Consider the following 18,150-nt stretch of genomic DNA (forward strand, 5'->3'; position numbering starts at 1 on the left):
AGGTCGAAATCATAGATTGACCTTCAACCAACATTTCACAACACAAATATTTATATTATAAGTGGAACTCAATAATGTCAAATTTGTACACTTTGAAGCATTTCAACAATTTTTTTTAATAAAAGATTGCAAAAGACTCTTTGAAGAGTTACAATCATTTTCTTCATTGTCTTGATGCATGTACAGTTTCCGAATATGTTTACACTCCTTAAACAGAGGACAACTGTGGTGAAATAATGCAAAATGAAAACATATGAACTGTACATCTATGTCCATGTCAGGTCACATACACTCACACATTCTGATAACACTCTTCACAAGCACACCTGGACATCAGTGGTTACTCTACGGCTCACTCGCTGTGTACCGTCCTTCTATCGCTATCTCATAAGGTACTATAAACATACACTGAAGAGTATCACAGCCAGCTTACAGTGAAATAATATGTACATGTTTACATAAAAAACGTTGACAAAAGATTTGTTTTAAAAAGGTGAGAATCATCATAATGCAGAGACTTGAAACATCAGGTCTTCAGTTTGTTGTCTGACTGAAAACAGGAGGATGATTCCCCCTCAGTTCTTTTTGTGGAGAAACTTCATTTTACTTCCTGTAAAACAGTTAAAACAAATCCATTAGCTCATGTAAAATGAATGAATATCTAAGGGGTTAAATTTAATTCAGGTTATTAAAGAGTATGTGGGGATTAAACCAGGCTCAGATCACGTGAGGATTTAACTGTGATTCATCCTCCTGAAGTCTGTGTAGAAATCTGAATTTCTGCTAAAGTGTGTGGTTTCCTGATCAAATATTTAAATATACCCTCCTGACATGTTTAAAGACATAAAAAATGATCTGCATAGATACACAAAATCCTGCTTGTATGTAGCATTTAAACTGAGATTTCAGTGAGTACAGAGAAACTTTCCTCCTTTAGCAGATAAATGTGAAAACAGCCTTCTAGTGTCAAATTCTGCACATATCTCATTCTGCATAGTGACGCTCAAAGGTCCAACTGAAGTGACAATAAGCGTTATGAACTATTGACACACTTTCTTTGATGATTACATAATGTGAGATAAAGATGAGGTAAAATTTGGACAGAGTGATTGAAAGTTGGAAAAGATGGTGTGTAGCTCTCTCTGGCAAGATAACAGCACGACCTAAAGAGACGTGTGTGTGATCTAATCTTGAAGTATGAGAGTGTTCAACAAAGCTAGGGAGGAAATATTTTAGCAGCCTGGTTTTAAAACTGTCTAAACAGAAATTCAAACTCGTGTAATCTGAGTTTGGCCCAGTGTGTCTGCTGCTGTGCTGCAGGACTCACCAAGGCCTTTCAGAAACTTGTTGACTCCACTTTGCTCTGTGTCTGGCAGCTCTTCCAGATACTGATCCACCCTCAGCTCAAACAGACCTGACAATAGAAGAGATTTAAAAAATGTGAGTATTCCAGGACATTGCAATTATTTCTGTCTGCCATGAGCACAGTGAGATGGGTGAGAAAACATGCAGATGATAACTTTCAGCCACTAGAGATCAGTATTACTGCAGAGCTCTCTCCTGCGCAGTTAGTATTACAGTTAGCAGAGGGGTGGAAATCCTTAGAGAAATGTGTACAGACATGGAAACAGCTGACACCCATGAAAGGACAATCTACCTTTAGCGCGGGTCTTCCTCAGCTCCCGATCCTGAATGAACCCTGCAAACATCTGAGACTCCATGAAGACACCCAGGAAACGACGGATGCTTTTAGACGCCACAGACTTGCGGAAGGCCTCTCTTTGGAAAATTCGCTCTCCACGCTCATTCTGAGTGATGAACAGGGAGTAATGGCCGATGGTCTCCAGGAAGAAGCGAATGAAGGCCTCTGACACCAGGCTGTTCAAGGAGTTATACTCTGTAGACACAAAGGAAAAGGGATTAGTCACAGTACTTAGTTCAGGCATTCATAATAAAGTAAAAATTATATGACTATTTCTTGGAAGATGCCATACTATGTGTCTGTTTTATTAATGTAAAAATATAAAGAATATTAACCACAAAATCAGAGATAATAATAATGTGTTTGCCTCTGTATTACTCCTATTGCTCTTACATTGGTGTCGCACAGTATGTCAAAAGTGTTATTGGAAGAGCTATTGGAAAATCTAAGCGAGACCTTCATGGTGAGAGAAAAGACTCATTTAAGAGTCATTAAAGGACAATTTCACTTTCTTCCTTCACTTGTTGGTTTACATTATTGTTGCTGTTTGTTAGTTTCCTCTCATGTAGTTGTTTTATACAGTAAAGGTAAATCTTGGCACAAGCCTGGCACACAGACTAAATATTACAAGATACTTTAAGAAGAGGAAAGTGTTGTGTGTAGTAGTAGAAAGTATAGTTTAAACATCCATTTAATCGAACAGAATGTAGGTTGCACAAGCTTTGGTTTGTGATTGACATGCGGCAGATGTAACACAAACACAGACTCATAGTTAGCTGTAGGTTTTATTACAGAGAAGAATGTGGGAAGCAGAGACAGAAAGACTGTCTCACGTAGGCTCTTTTCCTGATCAATGCAGCGATATGGAACAGTGTGAATATCTTTGAAAGAGTACTTTCAGATTTTGGTGTCTTGGATGTAGATCATCTTCTCTTTTTAATTGGTATGAGAAGCTTTTTTTTCCCACAAATAAACCTGTTATTGATTGCCAGGGGTTAAACCCTCACAAAACCTGATTCCCATACCGGGAGTTGAACCCAGGGCCACCTGGGTGAAAACCAGGTATCCTAACCGCTAGACCATATGGGAGATACATGAAACAGAGATTAACCAAAGAAATGAAAACACTACAAGAATTTCATTTTGAAAAGAAAAAAGGTTTACGATGAATAATGCACCTTCTGTGGAACACATAAAAAGAAAGCGCACACTTTAGATTATTTAATAATTATAATGTGTGTGCATCTGTGTAAATGCAAATGTATAATATAAATATACACACATACATTTCATTCAAATGTTTTTCTGTAAGGGTGTGTTCTTTTTATTTGTTTTTTTCATTCCTCTTATCTACAATTATTTTCTCATTTATATTTAATGTTATGTTTGTTAAGTTTCTATTTTTTTACCGAGAGTGCTGTGTTATCAGTATTATAAGTGAGGGACGGTGTTTGTTCTGTTTATTCAAATTGAACAAAAAGGCAATAAACGTAATATGAAGAAAATAAAAGGAGCATAATTTGGCACCAGTCACCAGTACCTCTCACGATCAGAAACCTATTATCTCGTCTCTAAAGTGAGTCTTTGTGAGTCACTGTGAAGAGAAGACGTCAGAGTTTCACAGAGACTGAACATGTTGCTGCTACAGACACTGTTGCTCTAATTAACAAGGAAAACATCTGTCTTGGTAGGACGTGATGATTTGTCGCTTATTCACCTTCGTCTGACTCGCTGTCAGAATCCTGACTGATGATGTCATTCCTCTGCTCCAGCGTTTGCTCAAGAGCTGCCTGAAGTTTCCGCGGCAACAGCGAGGCCTCGTCGTCCATCTATAAACAACCGAAAACACTGCCGTCACCAGTGATAAACAACAATGTTTGGAGAATCAGCTTCAAAGGCTCAGACTTGCAACAGAGAACCGCATGTTTTACAACCCTGTTTAAAGCGAGACCATGTAACGTTTGAAAGGAGAAAAATCTTCCCGTAACAAATGAAAATAAAATGCACTCACTCAGCTCAATATACTCAGGGGTTTGCTGCTTCAGCCTTACATGGTCTGGTATGACCAGTAACTTATGATGCATAATGTTTGCTAACTTTAGTTCGGACAGATATTGCTGCTTTGTAACAACATTACTGAGAAAGAAGAGAGACATATTTGTTGTTTTTCAGCTTAGGGACCTCATGATTTTCTATATTTTCCTGCATTTTTGTCCTTAAATAGAGGAAATGAAAAGCCTTGCCCAGTGTTCAGCAAAAAATAATAATCTCGCTTTAAGGTAAGTTTTTGATTTGTGTCATAAATTCATAGACTTACCTGTCGGATGAACCGGTCAGTTCCCAGTTCGACCATTAAAGCCTGAGAAAAGGAAAAAAAGAAAATGTTTCAGAACTAATTAAAAAACCTTCTTTAATCTACTTCTAGTAGAACGGCTTATTCCACCTGCACCATCACTTTCAAAGACGCTACAGCACAAAATAATCTTCTAAAATACATTTCTTAGTGACAGAAGATGCTGTTGACAGCCCATTAACAAGTTGGTGTTAACTGTGACTGACATTGTCTTTTCACACAGATCACCTCTCAGTCTGAGAGATATAGCTGAGATGAGACAAAACATCAACGATCCTCAGCAGCAGACCAGGTGCAAACCTTATATCTGTATAGAAATTAGGAAAAATGTATAAGTGGGCTTCCTCTACCAAAATATTTATTTTGCGAGACAAAACTAGAAAGAAAAGGAGGCCAGAGATGTTTGGCTGGTGCTGCACTGACGCTGGCTCTGTACCGGCTGCCCATACCAGAACTACTGGCGGTCACTTGCTATGCATCTCCTTAAACATACTGTATATATACGGTATAATATGATGTATAATGTAGACATGGCTTAACTTTCAATATAGATCTTTTCAGGTCAACAAGTAGATTGATGAACAAGAATGCAGCAGATTCTTAGGCAGCAACTAATTCACTGTTTGGTCTGTACAAATGTTAGCTAATCACGGAGAATGTCGAGTTCCCAAAACCCTTGTTGACTTTTTAAAATGTCTTATATTGTCTGATCCAACGGTCCAAAACGTAACGGTCCAAAACATAAAGATATTCAGTTTATGGTCATGATCTTGGAATTTCGGCTAAAGTCAATGATATATATTTTAAATTAAATCTGCACAAGTCAATATTTTTATATAAATAATGGATCAAATTACTATATGTAATGTCAGAGGGGTCGACTGTACGAAAAATATCTCCCAACTCTACGGAGAATTTCCATAAGTCAGCTCCATAAGGTGATAATATTTAAAAGTTGTGTTTACAGCTTGTTCCACTGCCCCCAAGTGGCCAAAAAAAACATTGAATGCCCCTCTCAGTTGCTCTAGTCTGAAAGGTTTAAAAAAGTGACCTCAGCTTTGAATCCTTTCCTTTGGTTGGAAGTGACCTGGCTGGTTCCCTGATATAATAAGACTAAAGGCAGAGGAGGTAAAACAGCAACCGTCGGCTAATTTATAATGGAATTACTCAGAATCTGTATTGTTGTAATTTATCAGCCAAGACTCTAATATTCACTCGTTCAAGAAACAGACTTCAATCAGAGACAGATGAGAACAAAGAGATAGAGGCAGAACTATGTGGAAAATAAACTTCACTAGACGGTCAGATATGGTGAACTCACCTCTTCCACAGGCAACTCCTTGAGCTTGGGCAAAGAGCTGGACAGCAGCCCCACCAGGAAGGGAGTGGGACAGCAAACAATATCCAACATGGACCCGGGAAGCACAGGGATGAAGGTGTGTTGCCAGGAGAAGGGGTAGAGCAGCGCCACTACTGCATGCATGCAACTGGACAGAGTACTGATGATGGAAGACAAAAAAAGAAAAAAGCACACACCATCAATCACCTTCACACTAACACAACACCAACGCCCTGCAGAGGCCACACCAGATTAAACTGAACACGGACAAAAGAGCGCAGATGTTTCACTAAATAATTTAAAACTTTTTTTTTCCAGACTGAAAGGGGAGTGGTGGTTTATATGGTCACAACACTTTCCTAAAAATACCGCCTGCTGCAGTCATGTAAAAAAAATAGTATCACTCATTCAAAAATGTTCAAATCATAATTACTGAACTATAAGAGCACAAATAGTGTATTTGCATTACTAATCTCTCTTCCCAGGATAAATGACTACTTGATCCTCTTTTCTTTGAAACAGTTACTTTTAAATGTGGCGTAACAGCGCATGTTATGTCCTCTGGCTTTGACACTTTGTTTTTCCTGCAGCTCGTCTGAGAGACAGCAATATCCAACAGACCGTTCTTACACTTTGACAAAAATGTCACTGAAAGACTTCACATTTCAACAGCTTCTTGACACATATTGCACTTCTCCCTCTTGGAGTTTAACCATCGACTACAAACCGCAATGAAGAAAGACGAGCACAATAAAACGCATTATTGTGACATTACTGTACTCTGTCTGCAGGGCTGGCGTGACTTTGGCATGTTGCTATAGTTAAGCTGGAGGCTTGTTGCCGCAATACCAAAAAGCACCAATTCGGTTTAACTCCAACAGCTGTGGTATAAAATGGAGATCACAAATAGCAGCCCGTCTTTCTCACGATCCGTCGCTTGTTGACAGTGGCTGACCCTCCTCCCCTCTGTCTTCTACATACTGTCCAGTCCATGTACACAAAGGGAGTGAAAATAAACTGTGGGTCCAATCACGCACACAAACACACACACACACACACACACACACACACACACACACACACACACACACACACACACACACACACACACACACACACACACACACAGTGGAGCACTAAATCAGTATGGATCAACAACAAGGCCAGGGATAAAACATGGTATGCAAACGCACCCCACTTGAGATATATACACTTTTAATGAGGAATGTTTTCTGTGGTCGCTGTCATCAACAGCAGACAGAACATCCAAGTAAACAGACGTTACTCCCTTTTATGTGACCCCATTCACACTGAGTTTCAGCTTACACAGAACATACAGAGAACAAAGATCAGTACCCTAATCAATGCGCTGAGATAAATGACAACACTCCCACAAACCTTTCCGCTGAATTCAAACAGGCAACATGTTTGCCACAGGTCTTTTCATCTTAACTTCCCCATGAGTCAAATTGCCACGATTAAAACGTGTTTTCTTGACAGGGTTAAATAGTATTGCACCAGTGAAAACCCAAAGGCTATAATAACCATAGTGTTTAGTCTTTTTAAGGCCTTTTCCAGATCACTCATACCATGAAGCACTTGCAACTTTGCTTTGGCCGGTCTGATTTCCATTTGCCTGAGGAGGGCTTGCTAATTCCTAACAGATCTCGTCTCCTGGGTTTGACGAGTTCCAACAGGGAGTGATGGGGCACAGATCTCAGAAAACCTTTGCCACAGGCTACACACGGCCCTACACACCACTGATACCAGAAGGATCAATTACACTCGTTCCCCAACCACACACTCTTGGGAGAAGATGAACTTGCAATGAAAACAATCTGCACAACCAGAGGTTGCCACTCAAGTCTGGAAAGAGAGAGGGACATTCCTGTTAGATCCAAAACTTTAGACACTCGAACCACACATGGGTCGAAAGAAAAGACAACAATGTTCACTGGTCAGGCGAGAATAAGTGACAAAGAATTACACATCCTGAATGTAAGATCTTAATTAGACAGCGTCAGCAGAGGGGGATGTTAGACAAAGCTTTTTCTCCACTGAATTTGATGATTCTTTATTGTTTTGTTTCTGTATATATAGATGAGTACAGAGGTTTCAATGTGGTTGTATCAGATTGGGTGGATGGGGAGGGAAATGTCTGTCAGTTGGTGCACTACTTTGGTCCAGACTGAAATATTTGAGCAACTGTTGGATGGATTGCCATAACATTTTGTTCAATGCCAAAACAAACAGCTGTGCTTTGTGTGTAGCTAATGTTAGCAAGCATTAAACTAAGATAGCAAACGTGGTAAACATCAGCATGTTAGCGATGTCATTGTTAGCATGCATATGTTTGCATTTAGCACAGCCTTGCAGAGCTGCAAGCATGGATTTACACTCTCTTGTTAGTGTGATGCCTACACATTTATATCAGAGGAGGGGGAAATTCCCTCTGTGCCTTGTATGGCACTTTTAATCAAAGGAAAAAATAACTAACACAGCTGATTTTGACTGATTCTTAAACAACAACAGATGTGTGGATTGGTTGGAAAATAAGACTTAATAAGAACATAGCACGGTGATCCAAAGTCTGTGAACCCTTTAAAAGTGTTTAACTCCAAAAATCTTACATGTAAAAAACCACACAATGCAAGAATAAACTAAGATTTGAAGATTATTTTTGATTAATTTCAATTTGATTATGCACTTAAAAGTCATATAGATTTATGATTGCACTCTCAGGAAAAGAGAGAAGAAGCAGTTCCCGAAGTCTGTGCAGAACTGTTGTGTGTTGAGGTTTGAGAGCTAATCCTGATATATTAGCTCTCCTAGATCTGAAAGGCCTGGTTTAGTGTGTGAGAGGCTGAACTGGCACATACTCCAGGAAACATGGGATCCAGAGGCTTTGTCTGTGAAGCCCAGATGAGGAGGGAAAATGTTAGTGTCTGAGACAGAGAGAGGGAGAAAAGGGCCAGTATCTCCGCATGCTTCATGGCTGCACTGTGTCTACCAGTGCTGGCATGGCTAAGACTGATTCCATAGATAGAGGACAAAGAGGACTAGACTGAACCACAGCTGTCAAACACCAGCTGTTCTCTAAAGCTCTGCAAAACCATTCTTCAATTTTAAAGCTCTTCCCAAGCTCTAAATAACACCTAGAAATCATATAAAGGGGTAGAAGAGTACATGTAGACCTATAGGATTCCTATGACAAGCTGCACGGGGTGTATTTTTATCCACTAGCAGAATGTTCTCTGCTCCCTTAGTCCCCAAATGGTTTTCCCTCACTTCCTGTCTTTAAGGATCTCCAGCCACTGTGTCTTGGTCTCGGCTCTCCGGCTCCGCAGAAGGCCACAGCAGAAGCCATTTTACAATGAGCAACGGTCTCCCGATGGGACCTCTATACATGTTCTCATTTAAACCGCAGTAACGTCTGAGTTTCATCAGCGCTGTCTAGAGAACAGATGAATGTGTGCAGGTGTTTGTGCATGTGAGCGTCTACGCGTGGGTGTAAACATTCACAAGAACGACACTGATGTAAAAATCAGCTGGTCAGGGCTCCGGTAATGGCCAAGTCTTTCTTGACTCTTTGAAAAACAGAAACATTTCACATGTTTACAGTGTGTGGATTTCACTCTACCTCGGAGTTAAATACCACATGGGAAACCGGTTAAGTTGTTAAAAGCGGTTTTGGATTTGTGCCAGCTCGGCATAGCGTGTTACAGAATGTGTTTAAGAATAACGGAGGACTAAATGAAATGATTATGCTATGCTCGGTGATTAGAAAAATGCCAGCAGCGGTGGCAATAATTCTACCTGTCTGAGGATTGCAGACACCGTTGATCTTAATACTGCAGCTGCAAAACGTGTGGCTGCTCTACTGACCTCCAACTCACTTTTAGACTACTGTATTATTCCAAGAATACAAAAGAGGACACCACAAACTCAACATACATAGAATACTTCACATTGTACTTTTATATTAAAGCTTTATTATCTGATGTTGTTGTTATTCTTGTAACTGTCCTTGTTATTGTGTAGTTGTTTTGTTTCTGATTGTGTTCTTGTGAATGTTTCTTGCTCTCAGGTCTCTCTTGAAAAAGAGATTTTAATCTCAATAAGTACAATACAAATACCAGTTTTGAGTTGTTGGCACAGATAGGACACAGAATTAACAGCATTAAGGGGAAACCACAGAGTGTCTATGCAGAAAGCAAAGCAGTCTCCTGTACCTCCCTTTTTAATCATTTCCTCTCTCGCTCTCCAACACAGACTTCTCATCTTTCATTTTATTTCTCACCCTTCTTCTCTGCTACCTTAATCAATTTGTGAGACATCTACCTCCCGTATCTGCAATCAAATATTATTTTATACTGTTGCAATTCTGATTAAAATACTGCTGGGAAGACAGCGTGATTCAATCATCTTAACAATGGAGTCATTTCGGTGAAAGTCATTTAAATCCGATACGCAGTAAGACTTTTACTGTAGAAGTATTTCACTGATAAATCCAGACTTGCACATGCAATTAGGTAACTGTCTTCAACTGTAGCCTGTGGACTGACAGAGGCTGTTTACATAAGTGTGCAACACTGACAAAACTCATTGAGCATCGAAAGGTTAATCGAGTTAGGCTATTACAGAGCTGATGATGAATTCATCTGATTAGGCATCCAACGTGTTATTACAGGCATCAGATGGCGAGTGATCACTTAAAAAGAAATTGTCTGTGCAGACTTTCATGCAGAGGCAACAACTTCTCTGGAAAAAACAACAAAAGGTTTCAGTGTAATATTACAAGAACACGCCAAAGAAACAAGAAATGATAGAAGACCCTACATAAAACTGTTGCCTAACATGGCTTCTCCTCTCGCTTCCTGCTTGTATTGGATATACATTTCGAGGCAAAGACACATACATCATGTTCTGCTGGCAAGGTATTTTGGGAATGGATTATGTACCAGAGCCCCAGAGGGAGCAGCCCTTTTATCATAGAAGTCATTAATGCTGCAGAGAGACCCCGTCACTGTTTTCAAAACAAACCAAAAGTACACGAACTCGCCATGTATTTATGCACACTTGCACATTTAAATCCACACACAACACACACACACACACACACACACACACACACACACACACACACACACACACACACACACAGTTTGAGCATAATATACAGCTAGCGTGACAGCAAAGAAATTCTAAAAGTCATATTTGTAATTGTCTTTTTTGTAGTTATTTCAGTTTTCTGCAACTTCATTTGTAGTTTTACTTTACAGCAAACATTTGAACTGTTGTTCTGCTTATAGTATTATAAATTTGAATAGTGGCTCACAATGACAATGCAAACATGCTGATGCTTGGAGGGTACAACGTTTAGCATGTTCACCATCTTAGTTAAGTGTGTGAGCATGCAAACATAAGCCAATTAATACTAAACAAAAAGTTCAGCTGTGGCTGATGGGAGTATTTGGTTATGAATTATGAGGGGAACATGAATGTGTGTACCATTTTCCATGATAATCTATCCAATAGTTGTTGAGACATTTCATAACCACTAATGTCAGCAGAAGAAAAGTCAGTAGGATTCATCGTCTGGAAACCAGGAATGATTGAAATTTGTTGCCAATGTAAAAGTTTCATATTGCAGTGAGTGACGTACTATATGACTGACTTTTTAAAATAATTATTTCATCCCTCAAGAATAATGTCGCTTCTGGTACACAAAAGATCACAAAAGATTGTAAGATATCTCAAAAAGAATTCCCTGTATAGTGATACCATCACTGTTTTGGGCAATATATCATGATAAAATGATATCGTGAGTTACCTCCTGATTCCCACCCAATGACTCCTTGATGTTATCACCTCTGGTAATGAGCAACTTAGACGGATTTTCTCCTAGGGACGCAGAGAGTGCCGTAGCTCATACGTAGGGAGTGAACATGGCATCATAAGTCAAACGGTGACAGTCGAGCCACAGATCACAGAGGGCAGAGTCGCGCACACAGGAAGTACATTCCTTCTCCTCACAGTCACTGCCCCCACTGATGTTTGTTTAAACTGGGCTTTGATACATGGAGAGATTACTTCTTCACTCAAATCTCCTCCCACTCCACCCTCGCCTCCAATGCTCTAAAAGTACCCCCTCTGTTGTCTGAAAAAAGAGGACAGACTGGGAGACTGAGTCCTTGGGGACTCTTAGCGTCTTATCAGCCCCACCCTCTTCTCCCCTGCCAGTGACCCACTTTACTTTCCAAACTGGCAGCTGACTGACTGACCTGTTGCCTGACTTACTGATAGTAATCAATACATAATCTGCAGATCTGTTAAGCCCCAGCTGACAAAATCACAGCATATTGCTACTATTTTGTGTTTAGAAAGGTTGATGCACTTCTGTCATCATCAGCCAGGATTAGTGTAAATGGACACAAGCTGGAAGTCTGTGAAAAGTTTTTGGAAGAGATATTTCTTAGTTAGGAAAACTACAAGTTTGCCAGGACAGGGCCCATAGGGACAGAGAATACGGATTTTTTTTAGAAATTGCATGGAAACAAGAGTATTAGGTTGATATTTTATATTTCAATTTATTTATTTATTTAATATTTACATATTTATTTTTAGAATTTTTATAATATTTTATAATCAAATATTATTATTTTTATTCTCTCTGGTTAACTTATGTCTAATACAAAATAATATTATATCTGTATATACTCTATATCTTATAATAATCCACATGAATGTGGTTTTGTGGTTCTTTCGTGCAAATGTAAATGAACATTGACAAAACGATGTGCTTCATGTAAAATCAATAAAAAAGTACAAAAATGTAGGTAAAATTCCATGGCATTGTCATCTGTTCATAAAACACAATATTTGTTTTGGCAACATCACTATAAAACTATGCACAAATACTCAAACAAAGAAAAGGTCGATGCCTCACACTGCAAGAGAAAAATGATAATCCACTGTGACAAAAAGGAAGTAAATGACATGGCTTTCTTTCATTGAAATTATGTTTTGGAGACGATAATCTCAATGCAGAGGAACTAAGACAAACTCAGAGCCTCACCTGAGTTTATCAGCCACAAAGATAACTCGACGCTCCAGCAGAAGCGAGGCGAAGACTCGTATCACCTGCCGTACGCTGAGGCAACTGAACAGACTGTCAAAGTCCACATGCTCCAGTCTGGAGTCGGTGGGCCGCCTCAGCTCGATGACCTGAATGACCACAAAAAATGTGACATTTAAGTTATCACAGTTTGTGCATCTAATTAAATAAGAATATTTCACAAACTGTATCTGGAAATTATTTGGGCAAATTATTTAAAGTAGGCAAAGTAGTAGCTCTGACCTCATTTCCTGCACCGGGCAGAAAGGTCTTCACTTTGATAATCTTCCCTGGTGCAGGGAAGGGCGACTCCATCAGACTCCTCATGAAGGGGTAGACCAGGGCTGCTGAGACGCCTCTCCGCCGCTCCACCTCATCCAGGATCTGACCACAGGAGCACAGTTTCCTCAACATATTTCAACCAGTTTCAACAAACACACAAAGTTTATGGAAATATGTTAATATGAGAGCAGCCAAGGCTTTTATCCATGCTGAATGAATAGCCAAGAAAGGTTTAAAAAGAAATCAAGGTTATTGACCATGATGACAATTAATGGAAACACTTTGCTATGTGTTTGAGTAGAAATTGTTTGGAACTCTGTATTCATTTTCTGTTTTGAACAATTGCAAATGAATTTCTTTCCATGCCTGTGTGATTGGAAATGTCCACCCAGTGTGCCTGTCTGCCTGTTTTGTCCAAGCTGCCTGTTGTCTGGAATGTTGATTGTAGAATCGCTTGTTTTCAAAGTCATATGATATCACCTCTCTCGTCCTCTCCATCTCTCTGTCTGTCTCTCTCACTCACACAACTGAGTGAAATCAAATACTGGCCTCCTTTCCCATTTAAGATGAAAGCACTTAGATTCCTTTCCTTTTCGTCTCAGGTTTTCTGCTGTACTGTACAGTCATTCTCTTCCACTCTTGCATCCTTTGAATGCACTAAAATATCACATGATGCAAAACTAGACAAACTGTGTTGCTGGTTAACAATTTGTTCACAAATTAAATTCTAAAACTCCACTACATGGCACAGTTAGTCTGCTTTAACTCAACTACTAAATACAGATTTCACATGTTTTGACAAGCCTTCTTACTGTAAAGCCTTTAATCACAGATCGGTTATTATTGTTAAACACTGAAAGCAAAGCATTTTTGCACTCTGTCTTTAAAATATAACATGGTATTTTATTTTCATGTTATATAGCGGCCACTTTGATTTAACAGTCTGGGCTTACTCACTTTGAATTAATAAGTAATCAGATAAGGCTGGGAAAGTCAAACAGAGTGACAGCTCTGCTCTGTGTTAGCACCACTGAGACGAAAGTGAAGGAAACAATTACTCTGGGAAATCAGGAAGTAAAAAGAAAAAACTGAAATAAGGTTTAACAAGGAATATGTGTTCAGCAGAAGGTCTGCTGAAAGTCATTTATTTCAGCTGGGAGACTGGTTAGCCACAGCTACAACACCACACACATCCAGCATACTGTCTACAGTAGCGTGTGTGCGCGCGTGTGTGTGGGTACGGGAAAGGCTGAACTCACCGTGGAGAACAAGTCAAAACAGCCCAATCTGCTGATGACACAGTACACCTCTGGAAGACGAGGTCCTTTCCCAGTTGGCTGTAAGACAAAGCAACAGAGACTCATTGGACACTGGTGTTAATAGACTCTTTTCAGGCTGCTTTTCAAGCTCCTCCAGAACCAACGGAAGACATTATATTTCTCTTTTCACACGCTGAATAATTCTGCCTGTGACGAGTTAATTGAACTTGAAGATGATCGGTAACCTCTTAAAGATTGCTTAAAGGAATTCTTCACCCCCCAAATTGATAATTACTCACCATGTGTTAGCATGAATTCTTGAAGAATTATTTTTCTTCACATGCTTCCACAATGAACGAAGAATCCAAAAATGGAGACAATTCTTCTTACACTTCTGCATATACGTGCAGGTGCGATACTCGTCCGTGAGAGTACTGTTTATGCACAGTGTAGTAATTCGTAAGGTTTCAGCAAACATCCAAGTATTTGGGAAGTTGTGAGCATACGACTGGATAAATGAGACTTGAGATTAAACTACATGAATTTTGTGAAAGTTTGTAAAAGAAAATCAGAAATAGTTTCGCTGTTGTTAAACATGGCCCCCAGTAACTTCAATTTATCAAGTCATAAAGAAATCAAGGTAACACAGGGTGAGTAATCGACATACAAATGATCATTTTGGAGAACCAGAGGAGAAAAGTCAGAAAGGGTTATTTTGTTATCAAATTTGTAGAATTCAATTTATTTTAATACGAAATACAAAAAGGGTCAGACGATGATAATACAACCATGACCTGTAGTCCATGATAATATAATATGTAGATAAGTTGTTTAAATAATGTCGCTGGAGTCTTTAAATCTAGGCTGTGATCTGAGGTGAAAGTCTTTTATGTGGATACCAACTTCCTAAACACAGGTGGTTTATCTGCTCCTGGTGATGGTATCTACCTTCCTCTGTACACTCGCAGACCATTATGTGCTTCCAGAGCCCACACACTCAAACACACAGACACAAATGAACACAAGCACTCGAGAACCGCCAATCCACTTGTCCATATTAGGTATACAATTTTCTCCTCTTGTTTCTCCTCCGCTTTTCCAAATGGATGATTAAATCAACTATGTGGAGCTTGATTCAAGTCCTCAGGAATGCTCGGTTACTGCCAACGGCTGGTCGGACAGCAGGGAGGAAACAAAGTTACTGAAGGAGAGCAGCTCACCTCTTCCTCTACCGTCATTAAAATCTGCTTCTATCAAGACAAATCTTAGACCAAGAGAGCAGATTGCGTTGAAAAACATTTTTGCCATGCTGCTAGATTTTAGTGTTTTACTTCATTTTACTTCATGTATCACTGTGTACTATTGTGAAATGTTAAAAGTTGACGTGACTACACGGCTACACTAATCAGAAATGTTTCTATAATGAAGACAAGGAAAGCTTCTGTGTGTAGAGTGAAGATGAGGGAGGGGGGATGGTCAGCTGTTTTTTTATTTAAATTGTTTTCATTTCTATCTGTGTGCTTTTGATATGATGCCAGCATGTATAACTCTTGCTTCTGTTGAAAACTAATGACATCCATTAAAAACTGAAAATTAAATTGACTGGTCAAAGAATTCACAAAACCTCTGGCTGTCATCCAGCACATACACATACACAGCGGTAAAGACACTCCCAGTGAACCTTTGGGAACATGCACACTGTCATACTTTAAACTAACACTCAAAGGCAAACAAAATCACCACCACATTCACAGAAACCCACACAGTCATGCTCTCTACCCGCAAGCTAAAGGGGAAGCATCAAAGCGCTCTCCGGCCTCATTATGAAGACAATGACAAAGTTAGGATTCTTCATGGTTTCTCTTCGTTTTGACTATCCTGAGAAACTCTCATTAAATTCAATGAGGCAATCCTAAGCACTTGATGACTGATGTTTGGGGTATTAACAATACTTCAACTGTACTATATTTCTTTCTGTTATTTTTAAGATACGTATGGGATAATATAAAATAATATATACATTTATAATTACAGAGTTACATATTTAATATTAAACCACTTTCATGCATTTTTGTAGCAACTGACCTTTTTTTTTTACCAATTCAGTTACGAGAACAGTTTTTCTTTTCTTTCTATTTTAGTCTTTTTTTGCTTTATACAGTATGTTCTGTTTCCTGCTGCCACAGTGGATGGTCATGTAACCCATCAAGGGCCCCACAGGAAAACCGTATCACATGTTCACCTAAAAAAAAAGGTCTGTCACAACAAACAGGGCTCAGCAGGGTGTGACCAGGGAGCAGCGGAACAGGGGTTGAACGGTGGCTTACCAGCAGGCGTCTGCAGTACCCAAACCTCCTGCTGCCGTCCTCTCCGGTCAACATGAAGGAGAAGGTCTCGCTGTAGCAAAAAAAAGAAAAATGTATACACAAGAGAATCGACACAAAGACACGTACACATGTAGACAAAAAGTCCCCCAGCTTCATGGAAGTGCAATGATACATCACTGGAGCACCCTTTTACAGTAATAGACCAGTTAGTAAAAAATTACTTAAAACAGAATTAGGAAGATTCTCAACCATACCTGGTGTACTCTGACACAGGACTCCAGTCTTTTGCATCTGGGAAACAGAACTGAGGAATGGCTTTGAGTCTCTGTTCAGCCTCCCTCATCTGCTTGGTGGGCCTCTCTAGCTGTTAGAGGAGAGGAGAGGAGAGGAGAGGAGAGGAGAGGAGTGGGGAGGAGAGGAGATGAGAGGAGAGGGGAGGAGAGGAGAGGAGTTAGGAGGAGAGGAGAGGAGATGAGAGGACAGGAGAGGACAGGAGAGGAGAGGAGAGGAGTGGGGAGTAGAGGAGAGGAGAGGAGAGGAGAGGAGATGAGAGGAGAGGAGAGCAGAGCAGAGGAGAGGAGAGGAGAGGAGAGGAGAGGAGAGGAGAGGAGAGGAGAGGGGAAAGGAGAGGGGAGGAGATGAGAGGAGAGGAGAGGAGTGGGGTGAGTTGGGAGGAGAGGAGAGGAGTTGGGAGGAGAGGAGGAAAAAGGAGAGGAGATGAGAGGGGGAGGGGAGAGGAGAGGAGAGTAGAGGAGAGCAGAGGAGAGGAGAGGAGAGGAGAGAAGAGAAGAGGAGAGGAGTTTCAGTCCGCTCATTCTTCCTTTTTTAAGATCCCCATGGATGCCAGTAAATGGTGACCAATAAATGACCAATCTACCATATCTCCCACACAAGGTTAAACCTTTGCCTCCTTCAGTCCTCATTAACTCAACAACAGAGTGAGTGTTTCCCCTGACTGGCAGATATCTACTTCTCCCAAGGGATTCTTCTGTTGGACAAAATCTTAAATAGCTTTAAAAAATATCTTTGAATAACTAAAAACACTTCCCTGCCACAGAAATAGATCCTGGTTATTTTTAATTGTCAGTCTCCCAAGGCTCCCCATGCTCTATACTATGAAAATCATAATTGCCTGAACAGCTTTAAATCGTCAACAACCTGCACAATCAAGAGTGAAAAGCTTACATGAATATTGATTTAAATTCAAATATTAGCATGGGTGACTGTCCTATGTAAAACATCATCGTCATCATCTTCATGATTCATACTTCTGTAGTAATCCATGATTAAAAGCTCAGAGGGGGAAAACTCTGGAAAGCCTACAGTACATAATCAACTCCTGTTCTAACACGTTATTTCTAGATGACAGTTTATCCGTGGCATTAACATTTACATCGTACAGACTGTCAAATATGACTTAACGTTTGCTTGTGAAAATCAACAGTTCATCTTTATTTCATCGTCTCCAATAGTCCAGACACTATTAACTGTCATAAACTATCTAGTGTTGCTCTGCTGCTGACACATATTACATGATGTCTGTAAGCTCTCCTGTTACCCACATGCATACGTTTATTTATTTATATTATTATTTTTATAATCATCATTTATTTTCCATTTAACTACAAATGTATTATATTTAGCTTTAGGCTCAACCTTTTCCCAGACCATGCCACAGATTGTTGAGCTAATTAACTGTTAGATGTGTTGTTTCAACCCTCCGCAGTCACCTGAACAAGCTTACACACTACAGCTTTTAACAGCATTATAT

At 39.8% G+C, this 18,150-nt stretch overlaps 1 protein-coding gene and 1 non-coding gene across 3 annotated transcripts in view; both read right to left on the minus strand.

The window, feature by feature from the left end:
* Positions 1-95: 95 nt before the first annotated feature.
* dennd2b (DENN domain containing 2B) overlaps positions 96-18,150 on the minus strand; it is a 48,317-nt gene continuing 30,262 nt past the window's right edge. For both annotated transcript variants that reach the window (XM_029425344.1, XM_029425335.1), the window contains exons 10-20: positions 16,634-16,743; positions 16,380-16,449; positions 14,053-14,130; positions 12,755-12,895; positions 12,473-12,621; positions 5,377-5,554; positions 4,020-4,061; positions 3,420-3,531; positions 1,658-1,897; positions 1,328-1,414; positions 96-610 (exon numbers count right to left, since the gene is read on the minus strand). In XM_029425344.1, coding sequence (XP_029281204.1) covers positions 576-610; positions 1,328-1,414; positions 1,658-1,897; positions 3,420-3,531; positions 4,020-4,061; positions 5,377-5,554; positions 12,473-12,621; positions 12,755-12,895; positions 14,053-14,130; positions 16,380-16,449; positions 16,634-16,743 — 1,242 coding nt within the window. In that variant the 3' untranslated portion in view covers positions 96-575. The remainder of the gene's footprint in view (positions 611-1,327; positions 1,415-1,657; positions 1,898-3,419; positions 3,532-4,019; positions 4,062-5,376; positions 5,555-12,472; positions 12,622-12,754; positions 12,896-14,052; positions 14,131-16,379; positions 16,450-16,633; positions 16,744-18,150) is intronic.
* Positions 2,719-2,791, minus strand: trnae-uuc (transfer RNA glutamic acid (anticodon UUC)). Its single transcript has one exon. It is a non-coding gene; the product is annotated as a tRNA-Glu (tRNA).

The sequence above is a fragment of the Cottoperca gobio genome, chromosome 3 (genome assembly GCF_900634415.1).
Source record: "Cottoperca gobio chromosome 3, fCotGob3.1, whole genome shotgun sequence".
Taxonomy (NCBI): Eukaryota; Metazoa; Chordata; class Actinopteri; order Perciformes; family Bovichtidae; genus Cottoperca; species Cottoperca gobio.